At 43.3% G+C, this 25,545-nt stretch overlaps 1 protein-coding gene across 2 annotated transcripts in view; it reads right to left on the bottom strand.

Moving 5' to 3' along the window:
- Nucleotides 1-25,545, bottom strand: part of kremen1 (kringle containing transmembrane protein 1) — a 58,058-nt gene that overhangs the window by 16,171 nt on the left and 16,342 nt on the right. For both annotated transcript variants that reach the window (XM_076730752.1, XM_076730753.1), the window contains exons 2-3: nucleotides 19,896-20,058; nucleotides 12,362-12,453 (exon numbers count right to left, since the gene is read on the bottom strand). In XM_076730752.1, coding sequence (XP_076586867.1) covers nucleotides 12,362-12,453; nucleotides 19,896-20,058 — 255 coding nt within the window. The remainder of the gene's footprint in view (nucleotides 1-12,361; nucleotides 12,454-19,895; nucleotides 20,059-25,545) is intronic.

Below are 25,545 nucleotides of genomic sequence, written 5' to 3'. Positions count from 1 at the left end.
AGTACTAAGAATCTTCAAGCTGCTTCGTATTTTCAGGGTGAGACGGGACAGTGCTGTAGCAGCAGTTTCTTTTTTTTTATCCATCATTTAAGTACACACCCGATTAACACCAGTGAAGTGTGCAGGAGGGGAGATGAGAAGAGAGGAGAGATAAACACCTGGTCGGGAACCAGCAACCTCCCTCCGAGCAAGGCAGGCAGGCGGGTACCACTTCAATGGAGCTTTTGAAGCGTAGGAGAAAATGCCACTGCAGGGCTCAGCAGCCAGATTAAAGGCAGCAGTGCTCCTTTTTCATTTTGCTTTGACAAGAAGATTGCAGGCTACAGTCAATTTATCTGTCTTTGTCCTCTTCTCGTCCCAGGGGCTGTGAAGCGCTGGCTGAAGAGCAGCAGGTGGTGGGATCGTATCGCACCAGAGCGCTGGACGTTTGTATGGAACTGGTGACGCAGCCACTGCACCGTGCCTTCGCTGCGTGCACAGCGTTTGTCTAAAAAAAGTGTCAAACTGTCCTTGCGTGAAAACCTCTGAGCTCTTGCATGAAAACCTCTGAGTAAAGCATTGTTCCTTTAAAAACATCTGCTTAGCAGGCGCAACAAGTGCAAATATCTCCACGTACTATAAAAAAAAAAAAACACACACAAACACATTCAACACACTTCAAAGCGGTCGGTGGAATTTAGACTTTAACGAGCCAGAGGGGAGAAATGGAGGAAACACAAGGTGCATAAATGCTCCAGTCAGCCCAGACCAGACCTCTGAAAACCTCGGGGGATCGCAGCGGGAGGGGGGACTCCCACAAAGTTAAAAAAAAATAAATAAAAATACACTGAGAGCTAAACAAGGTTTCACTACAGCCAGACTCATCAGAAGCTGGCGGCCTGCTGCCTTAGCTAGGAAAAAGAGTAGCGAGTTAGCCGTCCCACGATGCAACACAGAGCAATGCAGACAGGAGGCAGCAGGCAAAACAACAAAGTTCACGGGTGTCTGTCTAGCAGGGAAAAGGAGACACCTCTGTCGACGCAGCAGACACAACAACAGCGCCGACCCAAAACACATCAGAGAGAGAGAGAAAAGAACAACACGCAGGGATAGAACAACATCAAACATGTGCAGCAGGCTTTGGCAAGTGCACTTGGCAGGCAGCATGCAAGCAGGTTGATGAGCTGGGGGTGCAAACATGTTATTAAGGAAACATAATTACAGTTATAAATTTCGAAGCCATCTGGAGGGTAAAGAGCAAAAGAAATCCGAGGAAAAAAAAGGAAAGACGTACAGAGCGAGAGAGAGTTAAATAAGTGTTTTCTTTTTAATGGGACTCCGGATCTGTCTCTCTTTTCAAAATAGATTTCCTCTGAACAGCCAGAGCCGACTCTCTCGCTTTCACCCAGCACAGCGTGTCAGATATTTGTTCTTTAAAATATGAGGTAAGACAGAAAGAGACTATGAAGCCGGAAGGAACAATGAACCTTTAAAGTCTGTGCTTTATAACACTGTAGGATTTCAGTAGAGAGGCTACACTGTCCTAATCCTGTAATCTATAAGAGAAGCCAGGCTGACGCTGATAAAGCAGTCTGCAATACAATTGAAAATACATTTAATAAAGCAGCAAAATTAGGGCTGCGTATCAAACTGCAGTGTGAAAAACTGTCAAGAACAAACAGCAGGCATCAAACATCTGCTCAGTTTCACAATCTTCTTTCTTTTTTTTAATTAATTTCTTAACCAATTTCACACACATAAATATTATCATAATTATGAAATAAAGCATACTTTTGGTATTGTGGCCAAACCTCACTTAGTATAAGCAGCAGTAAAACTTAATGAAGGATCTTACCACAATAAAAGCTGAAATAACACATAGAAACTAAACTTCAGCATGCTTTTCTTCCCACCCACCTACGTACATCCAAATTCATTTATATTCATTATTTGGGCTGGCAGAAATGACTCCTGTCAGGTGATTTTGTTTTATTTAGTTGCTTGTTTGTTCTGTCAATGAGAAAACAGAGAATGGGCTGCCTGAAGAATTCTGGACGTGGGAGCATGAAAGGTCAGTATTGCTGACTGATGGCGCCCACACAGATCATTAATGATACGGCCACTGTGGCTTCCCTGTGTAGGTGATGGCGTGGGCTTTCCATGATGAATGACTGCAGTCATGGTGAAATTTATGCCTGCTTTCGAGAATAATTTCTCTTTTACATTCTCAATTTTTTTCTCCCCCCCCCTGCACATTAAGTTATTTTACATTTTAGCTATAGTTGCTGATTTGTTTTGTGTTTCTACGTTCTGATCCGTATGACCTTCATATGAACTGAACATATGTCAGGTAGCTATGAGCCAACTGCGTTTACAGTGGGTGTGATGTTCTGTCACAGGTGTAACTTCCAATAATGAAAAAATGTAAGCACAGACCGGCCAAGCAACATACATACATACCATGTGCATTGTCCTCATATATTTTTCCTCGTCCTTATGCAGAGAGCCATACTTCAATTCCAAAGTGCAGCTATGTTGCTACATTCCTCCTTGCTCCTCTTTCGGTGTCTAATATCACATGCTTTGTCGTCTGACGGCCTCGTGAATACATAAACACTTAAATGTTTTTCTTTTCACGCCTCGTTAGCCTTCAAACACTTTTGTGGACACAGATTTCTTTAATGGATCGTTTTCTAAGAATGAGCTTGACTTCTCAGAGATTTAGTTTTGATACAGAGTAAAAAAATAAAAAAATAAATAAGTATCTTCATTACCGTCCAATTACACTGACACCAGAGACAAGAAAATCATTAGTGCGTCCACATTAGAGATGTAAAAGCTGTGAGGTCAAAAGAAGAGAGACAGAATTTTACAAGCACATTCCTCAAGTGCTAAAAGGCTTGATACGAGTAATTTAACACAGGTATGTTGAGGCCTTGGAAACATTCCCAACAAGCCATTAATGCAGTGCCAGCAGGTTAACAGTTCAAATCAGATGCACACACACCTCCTGGAACATACACCACCTTCCCAGGAATGCTAAGTGCAGCAAAGCAAGGAAACCACACTTATCACAGTTGGTGTTTATGTAATTCACCGCCTCCTCCATCCCGTTCTGTCTCTCTGCCTTTATTCCTTGCTCTGTCTCCCTTTCATTGTATCTCAGCCCCCCATTTATTACCCCTTTTGTAGTACAGTATATTCAATACATAAACAAATACAGCTGCTGCATTTCATCTAGCCTGTGATTAGTCTTGTCGACTGCACCACAGCCTGCGAGAACACAAGAGAAACAGAGAAATATGCCACAAACTCCCCCAGGATGACCATTTCTGGAAACTCTGTATTGTTTGAAAGGAGGTGGGAGTTGCTGTTATGTGTTTCTGTCGAGTTTGTGCTTTGCTTTTCTATGGAGATAATAACTTTTACAGCCTGTAAATGGGAACAATTTACAGTTTGAAAATAAGGGACTTATTATTGGACGGAATGAGAGAAGTGTTTGTATCGAACAGACTGACTTTGCTGGTGGGATGTTCAAAGCATGCTGCATGGCTGTGTGTGTGTGTGTGTGTGTGTAGGTGCGTGTGTGTGGGAAAGAGGGTGTGCGTGTTTGAGCATGTGAGACAGAGAAAGAGTCTCCACATTATACCATGTGCATGTTGCATGATAACTGTATATGTATCTCCTCTTTTATCCCGTCTAAACATTTCTGTGCGTGCGTGCGTGCATATGTGTGCGTGTGTGTGGGGTGGTGGCTGTGTTACAACAAGATTGAGATGGAGGAGATCAATGGCCCAGCCCGGGGCCCTGGGAGAGTGACTAACCATCTAATTAGAGGGAAGAGGGAAGAGCCGGAGCTTTAAATGAATAATTAGTGCCTTCTCAGACACCGGGACGAACAATGCAGGGAAGACATGAAAAATGGTCGCCACGCTGTATCACTCTGCCTCCCCTGACAAACTAAATAGCCTGTGTCCCGAGGAATCCCAGGGGACACGATACCACGGCGACTGGGAGATGAAAAGACTGGCACATATTTTGTGACCACCTCAGGCGTTAGATAAGCACAGCAGTGCGCTTCCATTTATCATCATTCACTTTCGAAGAGATCGCCTTCGTGTTTGTCTACTGTGGCAGGTTGTCCCGGTTATCTGGATGTCAATAACGGTGGCAAAGTGTCCAGGAATGTGCAAAAAACTGTTTGCCAGATATATAGAAAATGTGTTACAGTGCAGTGAGTTAACAGTGCAGCGTGAAAAGTCCAAATTCTGTCACTTTCTTTCTTCAAATTCCAATTAGGAGATGTTGTATACAATTACTCCCACGGTATGCAACAGACACACAACTTTAATTTGATCGTTCACATTTAAGTTGGACATGTATAATCTGTGCAAAAACTCTGGTGCACATATTCATGGTCATCAGATGAGGAAGCCTAATGACTTGAGGTTGATATTTTTGAGTGAAATATCTCAACAACTGTTGGATGGGTTGAAACACATTCATGCCTCCCTCAGGATGGTTACAAACACTTTGTCTCATAACTTTTAATCTAGCTCGGGTGTACTTTGTGTTTAGTCCTAATTAGCAAATATTAGCATGCTAGCATGCAAACTAAGGTGGTGAACATCATAAACATTATGCCATCTAAATGTCAGCATGTTAGCATTGTCACTGTGAGCATGCTAGCATGCTGAACATTTAGCATTTAGCTCAGAGCTCTACTGTGCAGCCTCACAGAGCTGCTTGCCCTTTTTACACAGAGATCCCACATTATGTTGGCTTTGCTTTCTTACACTGAACCGAACAATGGCAGCATAATGCAGCCCCAGTGAATGGCTGCAGGAGAAAAGTATTTTCGCCTAGGAAGGTTCCTAAGCGAGTGAAATGACCTGGAAGTAGAGTTGATTGAATTTGCTAAATGCAAGGGAAAGGTGCTTCAGTGCTTCCTGTCTTATCTCCTTTAGCACAGGTACACTGGACCTGTCTTTACAAAAGGAGATAATGTCCCAAAATTCCCTGCAGCAGCAACATTTAAAGCTATGCAACACCCACCGTATCATTATTAAGTGCAGTCAGATTTCTTAGCACCGTTGCTTTCTTTTCCTAAGTCCTTCTGAATTCTGTGTTTATACAGAACAGTGAGGCGGAATAACAGTAACCTCCCACAATTAAAAATTATATTGATTATGTTAATACATTCGACTGAAAACAAGCAAAACTGCAAAACATACCATGCATCATGATCTTGAATTACACTAGTTGAATAATATCCTGAAAGAAAATTACATTTACTGCACCTGTGCAGAACCATGCTGATCTGCATTTGGCTGTGAGCCCTCATTCCCGAGAGCTAAATTGGTTGACCTGCTATTCATCTCCTCCTCTTCCCAAGACAAGCACTAAACAATGGCCATCTACTTGTTCTCATTTGCAAACATTCTACGCAACCAGCTCGCCTCATAATCAATACCTTTAATTCCCTAATGGCCCTGGATGATTTAACCCCAGCCGTGCTGAGAGAGGGAAGGAGCCAGAGAGAAAGGCTGAGAGATTAAATCTACCTGATGTCCTCTGGCTTGTTTTTGTGAGAGTCTCTTCTCTCTAGTTTTCTGTCTGAGAGTTTCTTCATAGCACTGCATGCCGGTATTTATCCCGAGGGCAGTTGTGGGTGAAGCTATGGAGGTCAGAGGTCAAAGTAAGATAACAATGTTCAAAGCTCCGCAACCTTCTTTGCCAGGAAAGGACAAGCCTAATGCAGGTGAAAGGGGACATGTCAAACTGACAAATGTCTCTGCCATAAACAATCCAAATTAGCACCACATACTGGTAAAAAGAGATGTTTCAGCTGAGTCATGTATGGTCTTTATTTTCCGAGAAATCACACTGCAGCAAACATAAGGCTCTGTCACAGGCTCCTGATGCACTGCTCCAAATCTGAAGTACCTAAACACCTCTCCTGTTTCTCCAGTGTGTGGATGGTTAACAGGTCTGAGGTTAGCAGAAAGTTAACTTTATCCTAATGTGGAGGCCTGTGGCAAGAAACAAAGGAAGACAAGAGCTTCCATTTTATGCAGGTTTTTAAATTAAACCTCTAAATCTACTCACACGGCACCTGCGTTCATTCTATACATAAAATAGCTGTAAAAAGAGGGAGGGAGGCACATTTTATATGAAAAATGCATAATAAGTAGTCGGTTGGTAGAAAATAATCTTGGCACGTATTTTTTAAATTTACAAACCTGGGGCAGTTTGTCCAAAAAGCTAATTTTGGACATCAGACACACACACACACACACACACACACACACACACACACACACACACACACACACACACACACAGAGTTCTTTTAAGGGGAGCCATGCACGATAAGCTTCTTAGCATTTTTGATTCTACTGGATCACTGTTATAAATCTGTGTTTGTGTTTTAACAAGTCAGGACTTTGTTTTATTTTTACATTTTTTACCCTCTCTCTTCTATTTTTGATATGTGTGAAAACAGTCAAAAGAGTAAGCTCTCATCAGCACAACATGACTGGTCATACCCTCACCTCAATTCTCATCATTTTACCAACAGCAGCCTCTTAATAATGCTTTCTAATTAGGACTAACACTAAGCACAGCTGAGCTAGAAGAAAAGTCAAAAACAAAATTTTCGCAATTCATCCTGAGGGAGGAATGAAGGAATGGACAAAATTAGCTCACTTCGCAAAAATGTCCTCTCTTTGAAGATGTAAATCTCTGACTGGTTTTTGCACTGTCAAAAACACACGAACAAACACACGCACAGTAACACTCAGACACACACCCTTCTCCACTCGGTGGTGCCTGAACCTGCCTCAGTATGCTGGTTGGGAGGGTTGGTTGTGGTGAAAGCTGGTGCAAGACCACCTAGGGGAAATATTGTGCCTCTGAAAACAATGACAGAGAGTGAGATGAATACTGCAAAAACAGAACCTGAAAGCATCCCTGGTTCAGGCAACCACAACAGCCACGAGGCAGGGCTGTGGTGCTTCAGTCTGGCCTCGATTTCCAGACCACATGTCCGTCATGTTAGTCTCGGCCTCTTGCTTATTTGGACTTGCACTTGTTCTTGTCTCGGGCATGCATTCAGCTGTTTGACTTTTCCTGCTTTTTAGAAAACCTTCAAAGATGCCTTTTTTTTCCTCACCCTGATCCACAGTCTCTTATTTTCTTCACAGCACCACAATTTGAGGAACAACACCTGTGTGTATTCTACAAGTCGTCAGCGTATGGACTGGCTGGACACACCTAGCTGGTGCAGAGACAGATACACCTCTTCTTATTCAAGAGGCTCATATATCAATCATTTTACATGCAATGGCATGTTTATTGTGCCTTTTTGGTCTTGAATATAGACAGATTTTGCTCTGGTTCTGTCTGGTCTTGACACCTCTCAGACCTGTCTCCAGCTCCACGATGCCTGGTCCTGAACTGATGTGGATTCTGCTAACATGGTCTTGACTTAGAGCACAAACAATCAATCAATTACTCATTCTGCTGGTTGTGCTGGAGGAAAAGTCAGAGGATCACCAAAGTCAGTACTCACCAACTGACATCACAATCCAGAAAGTAAACCATAAATTAACTGGTAACGACAATAATTTTAATTAATTTAATTTTAATTGCAGCCCTACTTTGACCGCCTTCATGCTACCTGCTATGTTTTAGGTATTCATCCTTTCATCCAGTAAGAATCTCCACACTGCAAAGTGGCGGTGGTACTTTTTGTACTTCATAAAACTGTACATTTAACGTCTTATATACGAGCAGAGGAGATGGACATTTACAGCAGTTGAGGCAGACGAAGTTAAAAGAGGACTTGTGTGAAAACCTGTAAAAACTCTGACGCATGGGCAGCTCAGTTTCATACCAAAAGGTTGAACAAGAGCAACTTGTACAAAGAGATCTGGTCAGATTCAGTCGAAACTAGCTGACAGTTGACTCAGGTGTCCCATGACTTCAAAGGGCCATTTAGCGGCTTCATAAATCACTCTTAATGAAATCAATATCTCATTGCTCTATATTTTTGCCAACTTTCAGTAATAAAACCTTGGGCCAAACACATAACTACTTTGTTTTAATGTTTTCAAGGTGTGGCTGGTTAGCTTGCCAGATGGATGTGATGCCTCTGGTACTGAGACTATTGTTCCATGGTGACAGACAAGGTTAATCAGACATTCCCTCAATTGTTTAAAGAGATAAAAGTACAGTATGGCCTATTGTAAGTGAGGTATTCAAGTCATATATCAAGTGAGTTAAATGCTCAGTGCAAACACATTGACAGTTCTACAACAAACAAAGGGCAATCTTAAAATATCTCAAATTAGCTTACAGATATTGCGGCGAACAGATAATGAGTCTCATTACCCAACACAACAGGTGCTGTCAGCTGCAATGACAGTGTGTGAAATAAAAACATACTGTAAACATACAGTATCACACTCTATGAATAAAAAACTCAAGGAGTGTTTTTCTCTTTCTCGTCTGCATAAGTTTGTTATCTATATAAAGTATAGCGTGGATGGAACTTTAAAAACACAAATAGTGAAGAAATCTGAACAGCTGGTTAGGTAAAAGCTGATTGGTCCTTAAACCGCTGACATGTTGCTTTTGTGACCTTGCGAGGTGCATCTTTAAAGACATATAACTGAACGTTGAAAAGGTTGAAAAATTTGATTCCTGCAAGGTAAAAAGGGACTTTAAATGGGTTTATCATCCACTATGATTTCTGGGTTTTGCTTAACAATTCATATTCTCCTCCACAGGCAAAAGACTCTAAATTTGATTTTTTTTTCAATAGGGCCTTGTCACATTAGGAGAAAACAGCTGCTGCACGTCTCTTTGCTGCAGGAAAAAACAGTGGCACAACAAGTTTTTCTTGGTTATACGCTGTTGAAAGATGAGCTCCGAATGCACAGATCAAAGTGTCTTTGTCTTGGCAAACGCTTGAGGACTTCACCCTGACAGTTTCACTCTGTGTCAATCAAATTCAGCCACGGCACATTGTGAAGCAAATACATGTCATCTTAAAGGAGTCTTACCAAAACAAAATGTTCTTCCACTACAGAACGCTCTGAAAAAGGAAGCGCTCAACAGGAACCATCACATTGTCAGTGGTCAAGTAAACAAGAGTCTGCAGATGTCCAAACACTGAGACATGCAGTACAGCTATGCTTAAAACGTGTAACTACACATTAATACTGCACTGAATCATTTTTAACTGGATTTTCTTTAAAATCTCAACAATAAATCCGCTGCCGCCTTATTAATCAGTAATGTGAATGAATGTTTACTACCACATGTGCGTGTAATGAACCACAAAATTGATTTTCCAGACCTCCCAGGGATCATCTGACTTCTGAACTTGTGTAAACCTAAAGTCCCTCAATGATGGATTGAGCTGTCAGCTCTAGTTTTTAATCAGGTGAACCTACTGGTTTAGCCAGAGGCTCTGCGAATGAATTCCTCACACCTCATTCGAATCAGCATTGCTCAATCAGACAACATTAAGCCCTCTCTGCTCTACGCACTCAGGCTTGATGTAAATGAATCAGTGCTGAGCTGACCAACGGTACAGAGACGACACATAGCTCAAAATAACTAGGTGAATGTAGTGAAATTAAGGTTCTATAAATGTTAGTTTTCAGCAGAGCAAGGCTGGTCTGCTACACAGGAACTGGACTTCAATAAACAACAACACTTGTGACAAGGTTATGCTTAGCTGAGCATTTAGCGGCCTGGGAATGAGAAGAGCCTCAAAACCAGCGTCCACATTGACACACCATGGAAATGTCAATTTGCGCAGTAGTCGATGCGCTTTGACAGCGCGCCTTTTTGAAATGTTTAGATAATTCCACCACATGATAACTGCTGCCATGAGGGATTACTAGGATCAACAAATGTCGTGACCTACACTATAATCCACGCTGTCAGACTATGTGTTTCTGGCTCATGTGACCTGCCAGGCAGTGTGTGCTCCAGCAGGGTGTGTCACCCTCACCAGGGTGGCATGACCTGAGATGACAGGGAACACAGCTGGATAACAGACCGACTGTTGGCAGGCTCCAGGTGCCTCAGCGAGTGGCCACCAACTACCAACCACGCCACATCAAACATAAGCAAAAAAGTAGACAAAACGAAGGCACAGACAAAACAAAAAGCCAGACAAAATGAAAACAAAGACCACTGTTGCCCTTCCTCTGGCACACCATGGTGTTTTTCAGCCTTTTTGTTGCCAGCCACAGACTGAGAACACTGACACTAAGAGAGCACCAGCATTCGCTCACTTAACAGCTGAAGCTTTCAAACACAGCAGACTGAGAACAGGCACCGCCAGAAGGTGAGGCACCACATGCCGATTGTGGTTTACAATAGATGAGACGGAGCATTCGTATCTGAAAGCTTCCTGGCATCCCTGCAGGGGAGAAACCATCTCAAACAGGTATGTTTTCATGACACTGAACGCTTGGCTCACAGCAAACCTCATTGCCTTTTCTTACCTTCCAGGGCTCTGGGAAACTTAAAAAGCCCAAACAGAAAGAGGAACATTCATGTAAGACAGCATTTGATATGGGCGAAGCCGTTAGAAATGGGCCACATGTCGCAAGGATGGGTTACACGCTGCACAGTACTGGATCCTTTACAAAAACAAGGCTGAACCAGCACATGGCAAACCCATCTGGAACAAAAGCTGGCCTAATTTCACCAAAGATAAGGGACGAGCCCGGCTCCGGATAGAGACGGTGTGGGCTGCTCTCCTCTTTCCTCCCCAACCACAAAAGTTTGGGATATTGGCCCAGAAACACTGAGCTAAATGGACAGTTGTCTGAAATAGGTCAGTCAAAAGTCTAATGGGATACACACAAGCGCCTATACACAAAAACACGCAAAAACGCCATGGACAAATACGTGGATACACACGGACCATGCAGCCTACAGGCATTATTAGATGGGTTAATGGTCCTGAGCCATTCAAACAGCTGGCTTTAGTCAAGCATGCTACTCAGACAGGATAATAGTGGGATAGCTGGAGGGGTTGGGAGGTTCTTGAGGCCTGGTGGTACCTACTGCAGCGAAAAGTCACCACATCTCTAAGGCTCAGCTTTGCCCCTCTACTGTCAGATTACAACTATCCAAATCAAGTTCAAACACATGCTGCATTTTCGCTTTTAGGCTTTTAGGCAAGGCTTGTATTATCACTAAATTCCTAAAATATGAAGGAATGCGAGGTTCACACAGAGAGTTGACAGAGGTAAAAAATGTAGATAAATGTTTGGAAGAGAAATAGAAAAGTGCATAGATAAAGGGGGAGAGGGAATGTATAACCTCAGAGAAAAACAGCAAAAAAGAAGAGGCTGATTACATAAGAAAGTGGAATGTAATTCATGATAGAAGAGGCAAATGAAATATTTATTTTAGTTAAACAGAATATTTGAGTTTTGCTTGGCTAAATTTCAGCAGCCGCTTTTATCTTCTGTGTTGTGTTTAGTCACCAGATTCTTTTAGTCACTAAAAGTATGCAATAACACTTCTGACCTGAACCGCCTCACGTAGGGAAGGGCGCATGGAAAATGTGTAAATAATCTGAAGTAGACGGAAATATGTGACTACATTCGAAATCTAAGCATTTGCGACTAAACAAACCTAAGACATGCTTGCAGCAGATCACTACATCTGTACCTCCTTCGTAGGAATTCATGATCTTTGGCATCAAAAACAGTGTTGGTTGATCCACCTAAGTCTGTCTTCAACACCAGCGATTAAAAAGGTGGAGGGAATGAAAGTAATGGGATTAAAGACAGGCAGCTCTTTGTAAATGTGTGCCAAATCGGTACAGAAGACACACAGGAGCACAACATCTCCCAACCCAAACAGTCCATCACACACGTTCATCCGGGCATTACTGGACACTGACTCACACCAACATGTGGACGAATCATACCGACACATCAGGTAACAGGTAGATGCACATAATTGCTCTCATCAAAGAACCTGTCAAAACAAGCTACAAAGCCAAAGGGGAAACTGGTGAACACACATACAAAAACACACACATGCGCACAGACACACGCACACAAACACACAGAGGCAGTGATTGACAGCCCGCATTAAAGTAAGGGCAGGCCTGGGCATGGCAGGAGGAGGGGTGACGGGAGGCAATTAGAGGCATTTTTTAGATGATAATAGCTGCGTACATGCCACACAGTCTATAAAAGCTATTCATAGCAGGCGGGGAGATGAGCATAGCTATGAAAATCGTAGTCCTTGTGCCCACGATGTGGCCCCGAGGGCATGGAAGGGCAGAGCAGAGCAGAGAGACAGAAACTAAGATAAAGGAACCTTAATAATCTCTTACTCTGGCATGTCGGGATGTCGCAGTATCTCCAGTAGATCCCGTCTTCATGATCTGCAATGTAGCACCACGGCTGAACGTCCCCATCAGGATTCCTGCAGACATAGAGGGGGGAAAGTTAGAGCACACTACACTGGTTGAATCTGATAAAGTGGCTTTTTCTCTCTATTCCTTTTAATAGAAAGCGGAGTCTATTTAAAAATTTGGGTGTTCAAAAACTTGGATTTTAGCGCAAGGCAGGTGATCCAGATGCTCCACTATTGTCAGACACAATATTCACAGCCCAATTATAGACGACTGATCTTTACAGAAACTTTCCCAGTCTTGTTTGTTTGTTGCTGCATCAAATTCAGAATAAGCACACATTGGCAAAAATCAGTGACACTGATTGTTGTTGAGTATATGTCGAAAAGGATTAACAAATTATCACATTCACTTCTATGTTTTACACAGCGTCCCAACTTTTTTGGAGACTGAAGATGAACCAAAACGCCACCACAGAGGGCTGAATACTCAATAACTTTTCAGAGGGAGATTGTCTTGGCTTTGTCAATCATCCCCAGCCCCTCGGTGCTTGTTGGTTTGGCCTCTTCCTCTGCGCTCTGAAGGCTTGACCATGCATGTCAGTCAAGGGCCAGACCAATGGGTCTCTGATGGGTGGAGGTGGTTGGAGGTCGGGGGGAGGGCTCTTTGTTTGGGGCCAGACGCAGACCTGAAAAAAGGGATGGGTGATGGGGCAAAGCTTTTGTCTGAGGCTGCGGCCTCTTTTGAAGCTCATCAAGGCAGTTTTAACCCATCATAATAAGGCTGACAGGGCCCTCGGAGCTTTTGCCTTTCAGTTTCACACAAAAGTGATGAGAAGCAGGATTGAAGATGGAAATACCTAAAAGCTTTGTGCAGGCTCCATATCTCCAGGGTGATCATGCGACTTTGTAAATCGTGAAACTTACGGCACATTCTAAATTGCTGATAACTGAAATCAAAGCAGCTTGTATACAGTTGGGGCTCATCTTGATGCTGTTTCAGCTCTTCAAGCTCTATTTCAGGATTACTGTGAACTGTAAAAATACACATCCCGTCGACTAAAAAAAAAACCCTTCTAAGATGACATCGCTGTTTTTCTTCCCTCTCTTTTGACACACCTTATTGTAGCATCTTGAAAAAGCCCTGGAGTGCTGCACTATCCCGTTTCGCCTTTTGTGAGCGAAATTGTGAAGGGCGTTTCCATTTCTTTTCTTCTCCTATCAAAAACACTATCCAGAGTTTCCTCCTCTCTTTTCACACTCAAAATGAGGTACTGACAAAGATGTCGTTGTTAAGACTTTTTTTTGGGTTGAACTCAAGTTTAAGTGCCTTAAAGCTTTTCAGTCTCAATATCTGGCAAACAGTCATCGCTCTCTGTCTTGTAGCCTGTCGGCAACGTGAAGAAAGAGTTCATCCAGTCACATTTTTATTTATCCTTTTTTGTACCCTTCTGCTATCAAAACAACATAGAGGCTTCCTCGGCCTAAAATTTTCTCATGCTCACAGGAAACCAGCCTTGTTTTCCAGTAAATTTCAACACCTTATCACGAGTCCAGATCTGTTTGTTGCTCCACCCCGATTGGAGGCAGACACCTGTTTGTTTAGCCTGAGGCTACTGCTGAAATGAAAAGAGCAAAAACTGGGTCGTATCCTCAAAATACTGAATTATATACCTCTCTCCATTTCTCCCTTCTCTTTTTCATGCCTATCAACGCTTAATAGCCCTATTTGAAAGAAGACTCCCAAGAGCTCATCTATAGCCACTTATGTAATTTACTGCACTTCCTTAATCACCCCCTAAGGAGGAAGACATGAATTACAACCATCAGCATAAAAAAAAAAAAAAGAAAGAAAAGAAAGAAAACGTCCTCAGTAGACCACCCATCCCATGTCTGACCCATGGGCATCTTTGATCACTAAATGATGTGCTGGGTCTCGTAGCTCTCTCTCCCAAAGCTCTCGACCCCAAATAGTGTTTCATCACTCTCCTTCTCACTCACTCTCTCACACACACACACACACACACACACACACACACACACACACACATACACACGCTTTTAGCTAAAGCATGGGAACATCATCCACAGGGCTAAGGTGTACAAGCCAGTCCACATGACAAAGAAACATAATCAATTCTGCCTCTGTGTGTGTGTGTGTGTGTGTGTGTGTGTGTGTGTGTGTGTGTGTGTGAAGGAGAGTCCCATATATGTTGTGGGGACATAAATCTGTTTGCACAGTCACATTGTGGGGACTCGCTATACTTGTGGGGACAAAGTGCAGGTCCCCTTAATATAAGTCATTAAATTTTAGGGTGAAGACTGGGGTTAAGATGAGGCTGTGTGTGCAAGTGTGTGTGTGTGTGTGTGTGTGTGTGTGTGTGTGTGTTCAGGTGGATATAGGGTGGTGTTGTATTCACATGCATGTGCGTCAGAGATGCCTCTGAGCGTAAGAGCTTGTTGAAACACTCCCATACCCAGAGGTAGATCACAGAAGATGTTTGGACACTTAATTGGCACAACTGCGCTGATTGACTCATTTTGCTCGGAGTGAGCCACACACTTGGGTAGAGATCCAATTATAGCCACACTGCGTTTTGCCTCACAGGCTCTCCACTCCTGCATTTGAAGGCAAGAGGGTCTTGGATCTGAGTACAGAGAAAAACAGCTGTTCTTGGCTGGCTGCTGTTCAAAAGGTTTCCTTTAATAACCATTTTCCATGTACCTTAGACAGAACATTAATGACCATTTCTAAAGTGCCTGGCACTGTGAAATCTAGACACAATTTTTTAAAATAATTTACATCAAGCTATGAGTGCAAATCCTGGAAATAACATGCTTCTAGGTGTTTCTCACGAATAAAGAGCTCTTGTTTAGTTAAACTTGTAGACTTCCCTCACTTTGCAGAATTGGAGAGAGGAGCAATGCTGATTGGAAAGTGGTGGTGAGAGGCTTGTCTGGATTGGGATTTGAGGTCAACAGCAGATCAGAGTCTGGCAATTTACTGCCTGAGAGAAGACTCTTTAATTGACTTGAATGATTTAGCATGCAAACTGCTGCCTGCTGCTGTACTGGATGAATGCATGTATTGAAGAAGAGGGCTTGTTGGTTGTGGCCCGATATGTACAGTCTACTGTCTACTGTCTGCTCTCTCATGGTCCACTCGTGCTAAGTCGATGCCGTGATATCACTGTGTCAAGTGTGGCTGGTAAACACACGTCTATGTTGCTTGACTAATGTCTAAAAAGGATCAACTCATCTTAGGAACTTTTGCTATCTAGCCATGAAAATACTCTTTGTTTCATTTGCTCAGGATTTAAGATGTTTGCTTCTGAGATTTCTGCCTCCACAGCAATACATTACAGATGAATGCAGTTTCATTTGTAATGTTCACAGCATTGACAAACTGTCCACAAGAAACGGTGTCTTTCCAAAAAAACGATTACTATATATATATATCATTACTTTGGAAAATCTACGGTTTTCTTTGAAACCGTTTTGAAAGCAGGTCCAGTGAAAACTGTTGAAATTGGGATTGGGGATTATACACACCAGGACACCATATATGGAAAGAACAGAAAAAAATGATTTTTTTGAGCACCCAATTCATTTTTCCCATAAACAATGTTACTATGGCTTGAATCAGCATGAAACTCTCCTGATTAAATCATCAGATTAACAACTGTGGAGAAAGAGTCCAAGGTACAAGTTTTTCGACATAAAACCTTGGAGGAAGAAGCAAACTCCCAAGATGCATTTCGACCTCAAATTATGCAGTTGAGAAAACCAACAACAGAAGCTGCAACTTTCTGAGTCACTTTTAAATGAATTTATGGAACTACGGTGCCGTGTCAACAAAGCGTTTTGAATTTGCAGCCGCTCTGAGTCACACCTTTGACTCTTGAAATCACCACTGGGAAAACACCAGTGATGGGCCAAGAGTTTTCCTCCGCTTCTCAACATCTGATACGTGCTTAAAGCCGTGTGTTAAAGTTAAGACATGCAGTGATTCCTGGCCTTGCATTATCCACCTGTGCTTTGGCCTCAGCTCTCATCTCATAAAACCACAATTGCCCTCAGGGTCAGACATGCCAAAACTGCCCTGGCTGTTTTTGTTCACAAATTCATCAACAAAGCGTTTTGAATTTGCAGCCGCTCCGAGTCACACCTTTGACTGGCTCCTTCTCCATAGCAAAGGCAGCTGAGGCTCATGGGTACTACAGTATTTTGAGCCATCCACCCCAACAAATGACAAGACAACACGTGATTTTGCAGTAGTGTCAAAAACCTATATGATCGTTACATTATCCAGGACACTGAGGCGGTGACACTGAGCATAATGTGAAGACAAACTGAAATGAGGATACAGAATGGGGAAAACAAATCAAGGACAACCGTCCCTCTCTGTGCAACTCTAGCAGTTGGAGGTATGTCTCATAACCTGGGCAAATCAAACCTAGGCGTGAAAACCTGTCTGCAAAGCCAAATGACAAGTCCGAAAACATGATTGTTTGTAATTAGGGTGAATTGACCCTTCAAAGACAAATGTACAAACGTATAAGGGGTATAAGGGTTATATTTTATGGCATGAAATTGGTTCCTACTCCGATTCTGAGATTACTATAATGTTGATGGCTGAGGCTTTAGTAACGCCACACAGTACATCTTCTCACAGACACTTCTATTAACTTCTTCAATTTGACAAAGCAGCACACTGGGATCGTAATATAGTCATACAAATGGTGGGCAACTTGGCTGCAGTTTGCCTGACCTCAGATTTGCACCTGACATCATGGAGATTCAATTACAATCAACTTGGGGAACACTACTCACTCTGGCATTTCCATTATCTCATCTATGTAAGGGAAAAGCATTAGAAGCCATAGTGGACACTCATAAATTGTAGAGTACACACACACCTGCATATAAATAGCCAGGAAATGGCTGGCAAAGCTATTCAAGCACCCACTGAACCGTCATGCACTTCACACCCTCATACTAATACACCAGGGGGAGAGCCTGTGGGAACAGTAAGACTGGAAGGAACAATAAATGAAATGTAAATCAGAACATCGATTTGTGTGATGTTCTTATGAATGTCATGAAGTGTTCAGAAAAGGTCAAAGACGTACTTAAGAAGTGAAAAAAGCGCCTTGTTTAAGTGCAAAACTGAGGAGTGACTGCAAAGCAACATCCGAGCTCAATACCGGACATTAAAGTAGATCATTAACTTCTACTTTATGATATGAAATGAATTCTGAATCGAACCACGCCGATTAACAGTAATGTGATATTCACTGCTGAAATGAGTCTCACTAAGTTCCGGCTTAGACACGAGAGCTGTTGTCCTTTTCCTGAGGCTTTGTGCTCCATTTTTTGCAGAGGAACAATGTGACATTTCCCCTCTGCCCAGTTTCTCCCTGTTTTCGCTGGGGTATTTTACAGCAGGCTATAAAGATGAAATGTGGGGGCTGTTAGGGCTCTTTCTGCAGCACCACTGTGGTGCCCTCTTGACTAAATCACCACTGGGAAAACACCAGTGATGGGACAAGAGTTTGTAATCCTCTTCCCCTCTGCTTCTCAACATCTGATACGTGCTTAAAGCCGTGTGTTAAAGTTAAGACATGCAGCGATTCTTGGCCTTGCATTATCCACCTGTGCTTTGGCCTCAGCTCTCATCTCATAAAACCACAATTGGCCTGGGGGTCAGACATGCCAAAACTGCCCTGGCTCTCCGGTTTTACCTCTCCTTCTTGCTTTCATTATACCTCCCCCTATTGTGTAGAGTTCCAGCCAGAAACATCCGCAAAAAATTTAAGCTTCAGATGAAAGACGAACAGAGCCAGGGTAGGGAGATGAGAAAGAGTTTGAAGGTTAGAGGGGGTTATAGAAATATGGGAAACAGAATTTGAATTGCAAGCTGCCCTTGATGTAAATAAGGCCATTTGCAATTCAAACTGAGCAACAACATCCAAGACACGAGCCAACTTTCTGTGATCAAACAAATCAAACATTACACATCCTTCTTTGCAGTCGGATAACCCAATCCTCTGTGGGCACGTACATGTGAACATGTGCACACAACAGCGTGCACGTGGGTGGACGCATGCACAAATACTTGACCCTGTGCAGACATGCCATAAATACCATTCCTCATCTTTTCACAATGAAGTGGCCACTTTGGTCCCCATAGCACTGCTGATGGGTCCCTCTTTACAAGGATGGTGTCTGAGCGAGACTGAGAGTAGTTGTAGCTACAGCCCGAAGTGAAAGAAATCCCTCTGTCAGGAAGAAACAAAGCTGTGAGCTGTCAGTAAGTTGGAAAAGCTTCTAACTGCATCGGGGGCCAACAAAACAGCCAAATGCAAACAATGAAGATGTCCATTTTGAATCGCTTGTTGGACATAATACACTCCTAATGTGCAGGGAAAGCCTTTCTCGATCTTCTGTATGTATTCTACCCATAAATCTTCCGAATTCCCATCCAGTTCAAGTAAAAACAAATCTGTCCAGGGCCACTTCAAAGCATTGCTGCGTTATGAGTTTACAACCATGACTTAGAGAAATGTTTCAGAGGCTTTGGGCCGAGGAGGAGGGGGAGTTCTGTTTCTTATGGCTTGGCGATCTGGGCCAAGCCACTGTTCTGGACGTCTCGGTGAATTTGAACTGACTCACGAAAGAGTGTGACTCTCTGCAATACACAGTTTGACAGTCGTGCATACAACGCTGACAGTCGTACTTGGAGTGTCACTGATGGATAGAATGGGTTTTCGAGACACCCAAAGCCACCGTGTCCCTTCACATTCCAGGGATGAGGGATGGAGATTTGCTTACAAAACTCTTCAAGCGTGTTTGCGTCCTTGTGATGACAGAGCTAAACGTTCTGTTTGGGTACTACCAATAAAATATTCAAGGGCGAATGTCTGAGCAGGTCTCCTGTGCTCAAACACTTTATGAAATGCCAGTGACCTGGTTCTAAATTATTAAGAGAGTCAAATGCTTTGTCTGGGAAGTTCAAAGCTCTGTCAAACATCAGACTGTCTTAGAAAGATGTTTTAAATGTGCTACTCAAAGCATTCTGACATCAGGAACATACATTATAATTATCATAAACAAACAAGATCTTGACACAGTGGAGCGCTGGCAGTGAGTTGCTGTATGCAGTGCAAGATATTCATATATGAATCCTGAAATACTGGACCGTTAAACCTCTTGAGATATCAAAAAAAGATTGGCAACCTCTGCTTTAGAGGTTTGATTTCATGCCATATGTGCTGATGAGGAAGAAACATATCAAAACTGATTTAGGTGGTTTAATATGGCAATAAAAAGCCCATCTGATCATCCTATCCCCCAGCCCTGATTCCAATATGCAATACCATCATCTCCTATAATAACCCTCGGGTTGCAAGTTATGATTTGAAATCAAAACTCAGGAAACAGTTGGTAAGTAAACCTTTTCGGTGGATAACGCTATCAGTGCACTTCCAGATAAAAAAAAAAAACGGACTCACCTGCAGTAGTTGTGCCTGCCCAACCCACCCTCTCCATTGGGGTATTTGAGGGTGTTGTAAGGGTGTTGGAAGGTCTCATTCCAGAAAAGGCAGGGTTTACCTCCGTGCAGGCTGGTCTGGTTCTGGAAGCCCCTGTAGTCCTCTCCATTGGCAGTGTAACACTCTGAAAAGACAGAAATGAGATGGAGAAAGTGAGAGAATTTACTGGTGTCTGCAATAAGGGATTAGACATCTACTTAGATGGATATCAAAAGCTTGGCAAGAGCTTTTAAACAGGCATGTAAAAGGCAGCCACATATGTGACCTGCTTTATTGAGAATCTGGATTCAGTGAAATACTCTCGTGCTAGTAAAATGTTTTAATGTGTTTGGAATGCTCATAGACGATAAGTTTGGAATAATTGTATTCTTTGCCCAGGCTCAGTTCATTTCAGCCCTGGCCAAATGTGTTAAAGCAAGATCAATCACAGTATTGTTTCAATTAATGTCGATGCAGGCGCGTAGGGGGAAAAAAAAAATGCCCCACTGATATACAACAAAAGCAAACATGGCTTGAATTTCCAGGAAGTGTATGACAACCATATGGCCGTGTCAGAGAGAGGGAGTGAGAAACAGAGAGAGCTGGGTTCCCAAGGCAAAACAATGGCTGGTGGAAGGCTTTTCTTCCCTGAAAGAGGGAATTCAAATAAACAATGGCTGATGGGAGCGTGATGAGCCATCACCGCTCATCATTCTCGGCCTCGGGGGGGCTCCCGTCAAGACAGCTTTAACAGCTACAGCTGAATTCCTCCTTTGATTGCATTACAATGGAAAATATAAATTTATTATGTGTGTTATGATTACTCGTACTGCAGGTGCTCATTATTGCTACAACTGATGACAGAGCAGGATACCTCGTCACTTTAACCAGCAGGGACAAAAACAGGCTCTTCACCATCAAAATATGACACTGATGAGTAGATGCAAACGATGCCACAAGGGCAACAGTTTGTAGCTGTGATGCTCAGTATACATAGTTCCCATTCTTAAAACATGCACAAACAACACTCACTAGTGGCAACTTATCTGCTTTTCAAAATGTCGAGCAAGAGCACACGGAAGTATTACAACAATTTCACATTATGCCAGTCAGTCAGTCAGTCAGTCGAACGTTAATCAGAAAAAAACAATACTCGCTTGTTTGGCTCGTCTCCATGGGGTCTTGTTGCTATGTACGCGGTTAGCCAATGGCCGGCCCCTTTCATCAAGTCAAACTGTCTGGGCTGAGTATGAGCTAATGCTTTGCAATATGACAGTCATTATACCCCTCGGTGAGCCAGCTGTGCTCCAAGGCTCTTTCACATTTGAGTCCAAGGTTTCCCAACTTCCTCTCTCTCTCTCTTCTCCCTATCGTCTGTTCTCCTCTCTCACCATCCTCTAGTCTTTTCTGCTCTGTTATCACCCTTCAGCTTGTTTACAGACAAACCTTTCTTTGGGGATCACCTAGCCTCACAGCCCTTGCAATGCAACTTTTGTAGCCTGTTACCAGGTCGAAGCTTAAATGGCAGCCACTAGATGCTGTTTCACAGGTCAAGAGGGGACTTGTAGCATCAATAATGACACAAAGGTTTATTTTTTCATTTGTGGGAGTTCAGCAAACTCCCAAATCAAACTTCTGCAGGACTATTACATTACGGGTCCCCTCGAAAGTGAATAAATGGAGAATTGTCTTTCATGTGTTTAGTAATTAGCTTTCCCATACTCTCTACTATGCTTTGCAATATTTACTGCAGCTAGCTTGCACGCAAACATGCATTCCAGCCTCTTGCATCCACCACAAAAGTACAGCTAACACTTAATTTTAGAGTAAATCAGAGGCCGGCTGTTCTCAGTGTGTCAACCAAAGTTGCTTTTAATTAAAGTTGTTCCGGTTGTGTTGTTCAGTCAGGCTTATCAACCATCCATCGTCTGGCTGACAAGAGTTCAACAGCAGCAGGGAGCTGCACGGTGTCAGGTTCCCGCAATTATGATGCCACTCTATTGTCTGTAAATCGCTCCCCTCTCTCTTAGCAAATTAATACTGCCTCAGCATGCAAGGATATCAACCACCAGATCGTAAATCCACTTGAGAGTGGCTGAGGCAGAACATGACTCCATAAAATTAGAAAAACAGCTTAATGGTCTTACAACAGGGGTCATGCTCTTGCTACGTTTAGAGTGATGAGAGGGGAAACAAGTTATCGTGGAGCTCACACCCAGAGGACAGTCAAGGTGTGCAAAGGATGCAGATGATCACCGTGGAGCAGCATTTAACTTGCAGAAGACTTTGGAGATAAGGAGGTATTCTAACACGCCAGCTGCCCTGATACAGTTCAAGAATGATAGTATTTGGACACGCATTGTATAATATGACACATACTTTAGGAAGACGGGAACCAGATGAATTTTTATTGCGTTTACATTTTTCTGGATGCCAACAGCCACGGCAACAGAAGGAAAGTGAAGGAAACACTGCTATTGAGAGTTTGGCAGCGGCACAAGCACAATCATGAGTCACTGCTCCCCAAAAGCAATCACGACCGTTACTGCCCCAGTCAGAGAGGATAACATCAGGCAGGGACAGGGCAGCCGACTGCATCCCAAATGAGCTCACGTCCTTCAAATATCTTCTCCTCGAAAAGAGCGGGTATTAAAATGACTGAACTTGGCTGCGTGCAGCGCTGCTCAACACACTGTATCAAAAAGAAAGAGCCAAATGACTTTGTAAATGTCTCCTCTCCTCCTTCAGGAAACTTTACTCTGGAGTTTCAGGATGAAGGAGAGCTTGTCTGCACATGGTCCGCTTGGAACGAGCTGCTGCTGGCAATCATTCCACCCTGCTGAGGCCAAGTTAGCTTTCCAGGACGAGATGGTAAATATGGCAGCGTTTTGCCACCCGGGGGGGGGGGGGGGGGGTTCCATGTGGTTTCAAGGCACCATTTGCTTGTGGTGAGAATGGGAAGTAGCAGATCTGCAAGGACTCAGAGATAAGTGAGGCCATCGTAAAGATGAATGGTCCATTTAAGAGCCTTGCGGATGGCCACACATCTATCAAGCTAAAGAGAAAAGGCCAATTTAATGTTGGAGCGGTGTGAATATGAGCATTTTATCCTTGTCCTGGAGGAAATGAAGAGCTCATCTGCTGATTGGACCGTCACCACTTCAGGCTCACTCCCCTCTGAACACGCCTAGCCCCCACCTCACACCCCTCTCCTTGTCACCAAGCAACTGCTGCGCTCTCGTCACATGGGCCTGGGCTTTCTTGTGGTTTCATCATAGGCCGTGATGGGAAACAGAACCACCACCGCATGAAAGACGGAGAGAAGGGGGGAAAAAAACGTCTCCTATAAAATACATGCAGATCTACAAATAGAAAAAGTCCGGGAAAGGGAAGAGGAAGACTCGCCCTTGACCAAGCCCTGCGCTAACAGAACGCTGCACCACCCCGGCAAAGAGCGAAAAAAAAAAAAAAAGAAAAACAGCAGAGCATCGTTGAGAGAGAGCTAATCGCCCTGTTATTATATTTGTTGGGATTTGTGGCTAATGACTTCCACATTGCAACTTCAAATGCACTTGATTCTCTGAGAAAAGACGGGGGAGACGGAGAGAGACGAGAGTATGGGGCTTTGGTCACGTGATCTGAAGAACACAAACAAACAAGCTTACAAACAAATGGTTTCTCTGTAACACACTGCCAGGTCACACAAGAGCACTTATTTGTTGTGTTTGCTACGAGGGATGAAAAGCAGCGATAATTACAGACGACTGCTTCCTCACTGAGGGCTGACATAAAGAGCTTCCTTCCATCTTTATTATATGCTTTGAGCTCCGGGGACAGCAAAACAGGCTTCGTGCATGAGCAATATTTCCACTATGATGAAATTATACAGTATGAGTCTATGATAGAAACACGCATGTACAGTATTATGAATAAAAAAAACGAATTTGTGCTGGCACAAACACCACCCGAGACTGGAAGCTGTGCACCCAGTACTTACAAGGTTTCACAGACCTTCCAAAGCACACAAATAAAGACGGCAGAAATGGCAGATTATTAATACACAATCTGCCACAAAATGTTTCCCCTCCACTGTATCCTGGTAGCCATTACTGTTGTGGAGCTCATTAATGTCAGTGTAGTAAGAACAGAGGCCAGGGACAGGCCAAACCAGGCCAGATGTAGCGGGTTACACATTTTTTTTCTGGGGGGGACACAGCTGGCTGCAACACAAGTCTGGTTCCCCTTTTCCCCAACAGCATCTATTTCCACATCAAAACCACATCAGACTTCAGAGGATTGCAGGACGCCTGCTTCACATTTATTATCCAGGTTTCACAGATAGTCACAGATTCACTGAGGCTCTTATAATGAAGTAAGATGCTGCAGAGGGGAAGTCAGTGATTTCTCAGAGGGGGGGACTTAATGGACCACACCTCCCCTCTCTATGTCTCTGATCTCCTCTCCTGTAAGAGTTTTTTTTAAAAGTGCCCTCATGCCAGAGGGTCAATGAAAGTGCAAAAAAGGAAGAAAAAAAAAGCCTCCCAAGAAATGAGAGCAGATGCCTCAAATTCATTAAATCTACAGACAATGACCGCTCAATGGAGTTTTACAGTCATTTCATGCTTCTGTCATAGGTTGTAACCCCAGATAACCAGGCCATAAACCAAGACCTCATTCAGTCCCAAAATAGCCTCCATCACCACCATTCTTCCTGCAGGAAGCCTCCGCTGCACCACCTCCCGAGTTCACTACCACAGTAGCCACAGACCCACAGGACTCCCTGCCAAAGTTCCTGGGTAGCACCTATAAAGCACGGCCCCATCTCATTCTAGTGCGGCCCCTATTATTTAGCTCCGTAATGGAAAGAGTCTAATCTGCTGGAGTCAGTGGTGGGCTAAATGTGCTGCCAAAAACCCCTGTTTGAAGTTACTTGTCACAAAAATGGAAAGCATAAAAGGTTTTTCACCACAAGCTGCTCTCCCCTAATTTAAGTGTTGTGTCTCCAGTGATTTCAAAAAAATCAATCCGCAAACACACCAAAGCAGATAACATCCACCTTTGCAGGATTTCCTGCAGTGGCTGGGATGATATGGAGAGAGGTGGGATGATTTTGAGTTTTGCTTGGCAGATGTTCAACGAGTGACTGATGGGCTGCAGACTCTGACGATGACGTAAAGAACATTCAGGATCCTGGTGCAACCCCGGGGGAAAAAGCCACTGGCAAAATGTCGACAGGAGGGGCCTGCCAGCCAACCTGACATGAGGGCGGATGAGGTGTCGCGTTCAATTACCTCCCTCTGACACCTCCTTACTGTTTCCTCATGTCATCATCAACATCTGCCAAACATCAGCCATATTTCGAAACATGATTAAAAGCTTCTTCACCTCTAACGCCGTTCTTGTTTTTCATATTTTCTCACACACTAACACACACAAACACACACACACACACACACACACACACACACACACACACACACACACACACACACACACACACACACACATCCACACAATCACACATCACTCCATATAGTAAGAGGACAGGGGTTACAGGGTTGCACAAATAGAAGGGGAAATCTCCCGCATACTCAACACATGCCACTGAACCTGCTCTAAACCAACTCTGACA

Source organism: Chaetodon auriga, chromosome 5, assembly GCF_051107435.1.
Source record: "Chaetodon auriga isolate fChaAug3 chromosome 5, fChaAug3.hap1, whole genome shotgun sequence".
Classification (NCBI taxonomy): domain Eukaryota; kingdom Metazoa; phylum Chordata; class Actinopteri; order Chaetodontiformes; family Chaetodontidae; genus Chaetodon; species Chaetodon auriga.
The sequence above is the reverse complement of the archived record's forward strand: the minus strand, read 5'-3'. Positions and strand labels throughout refer to the sequence as shown.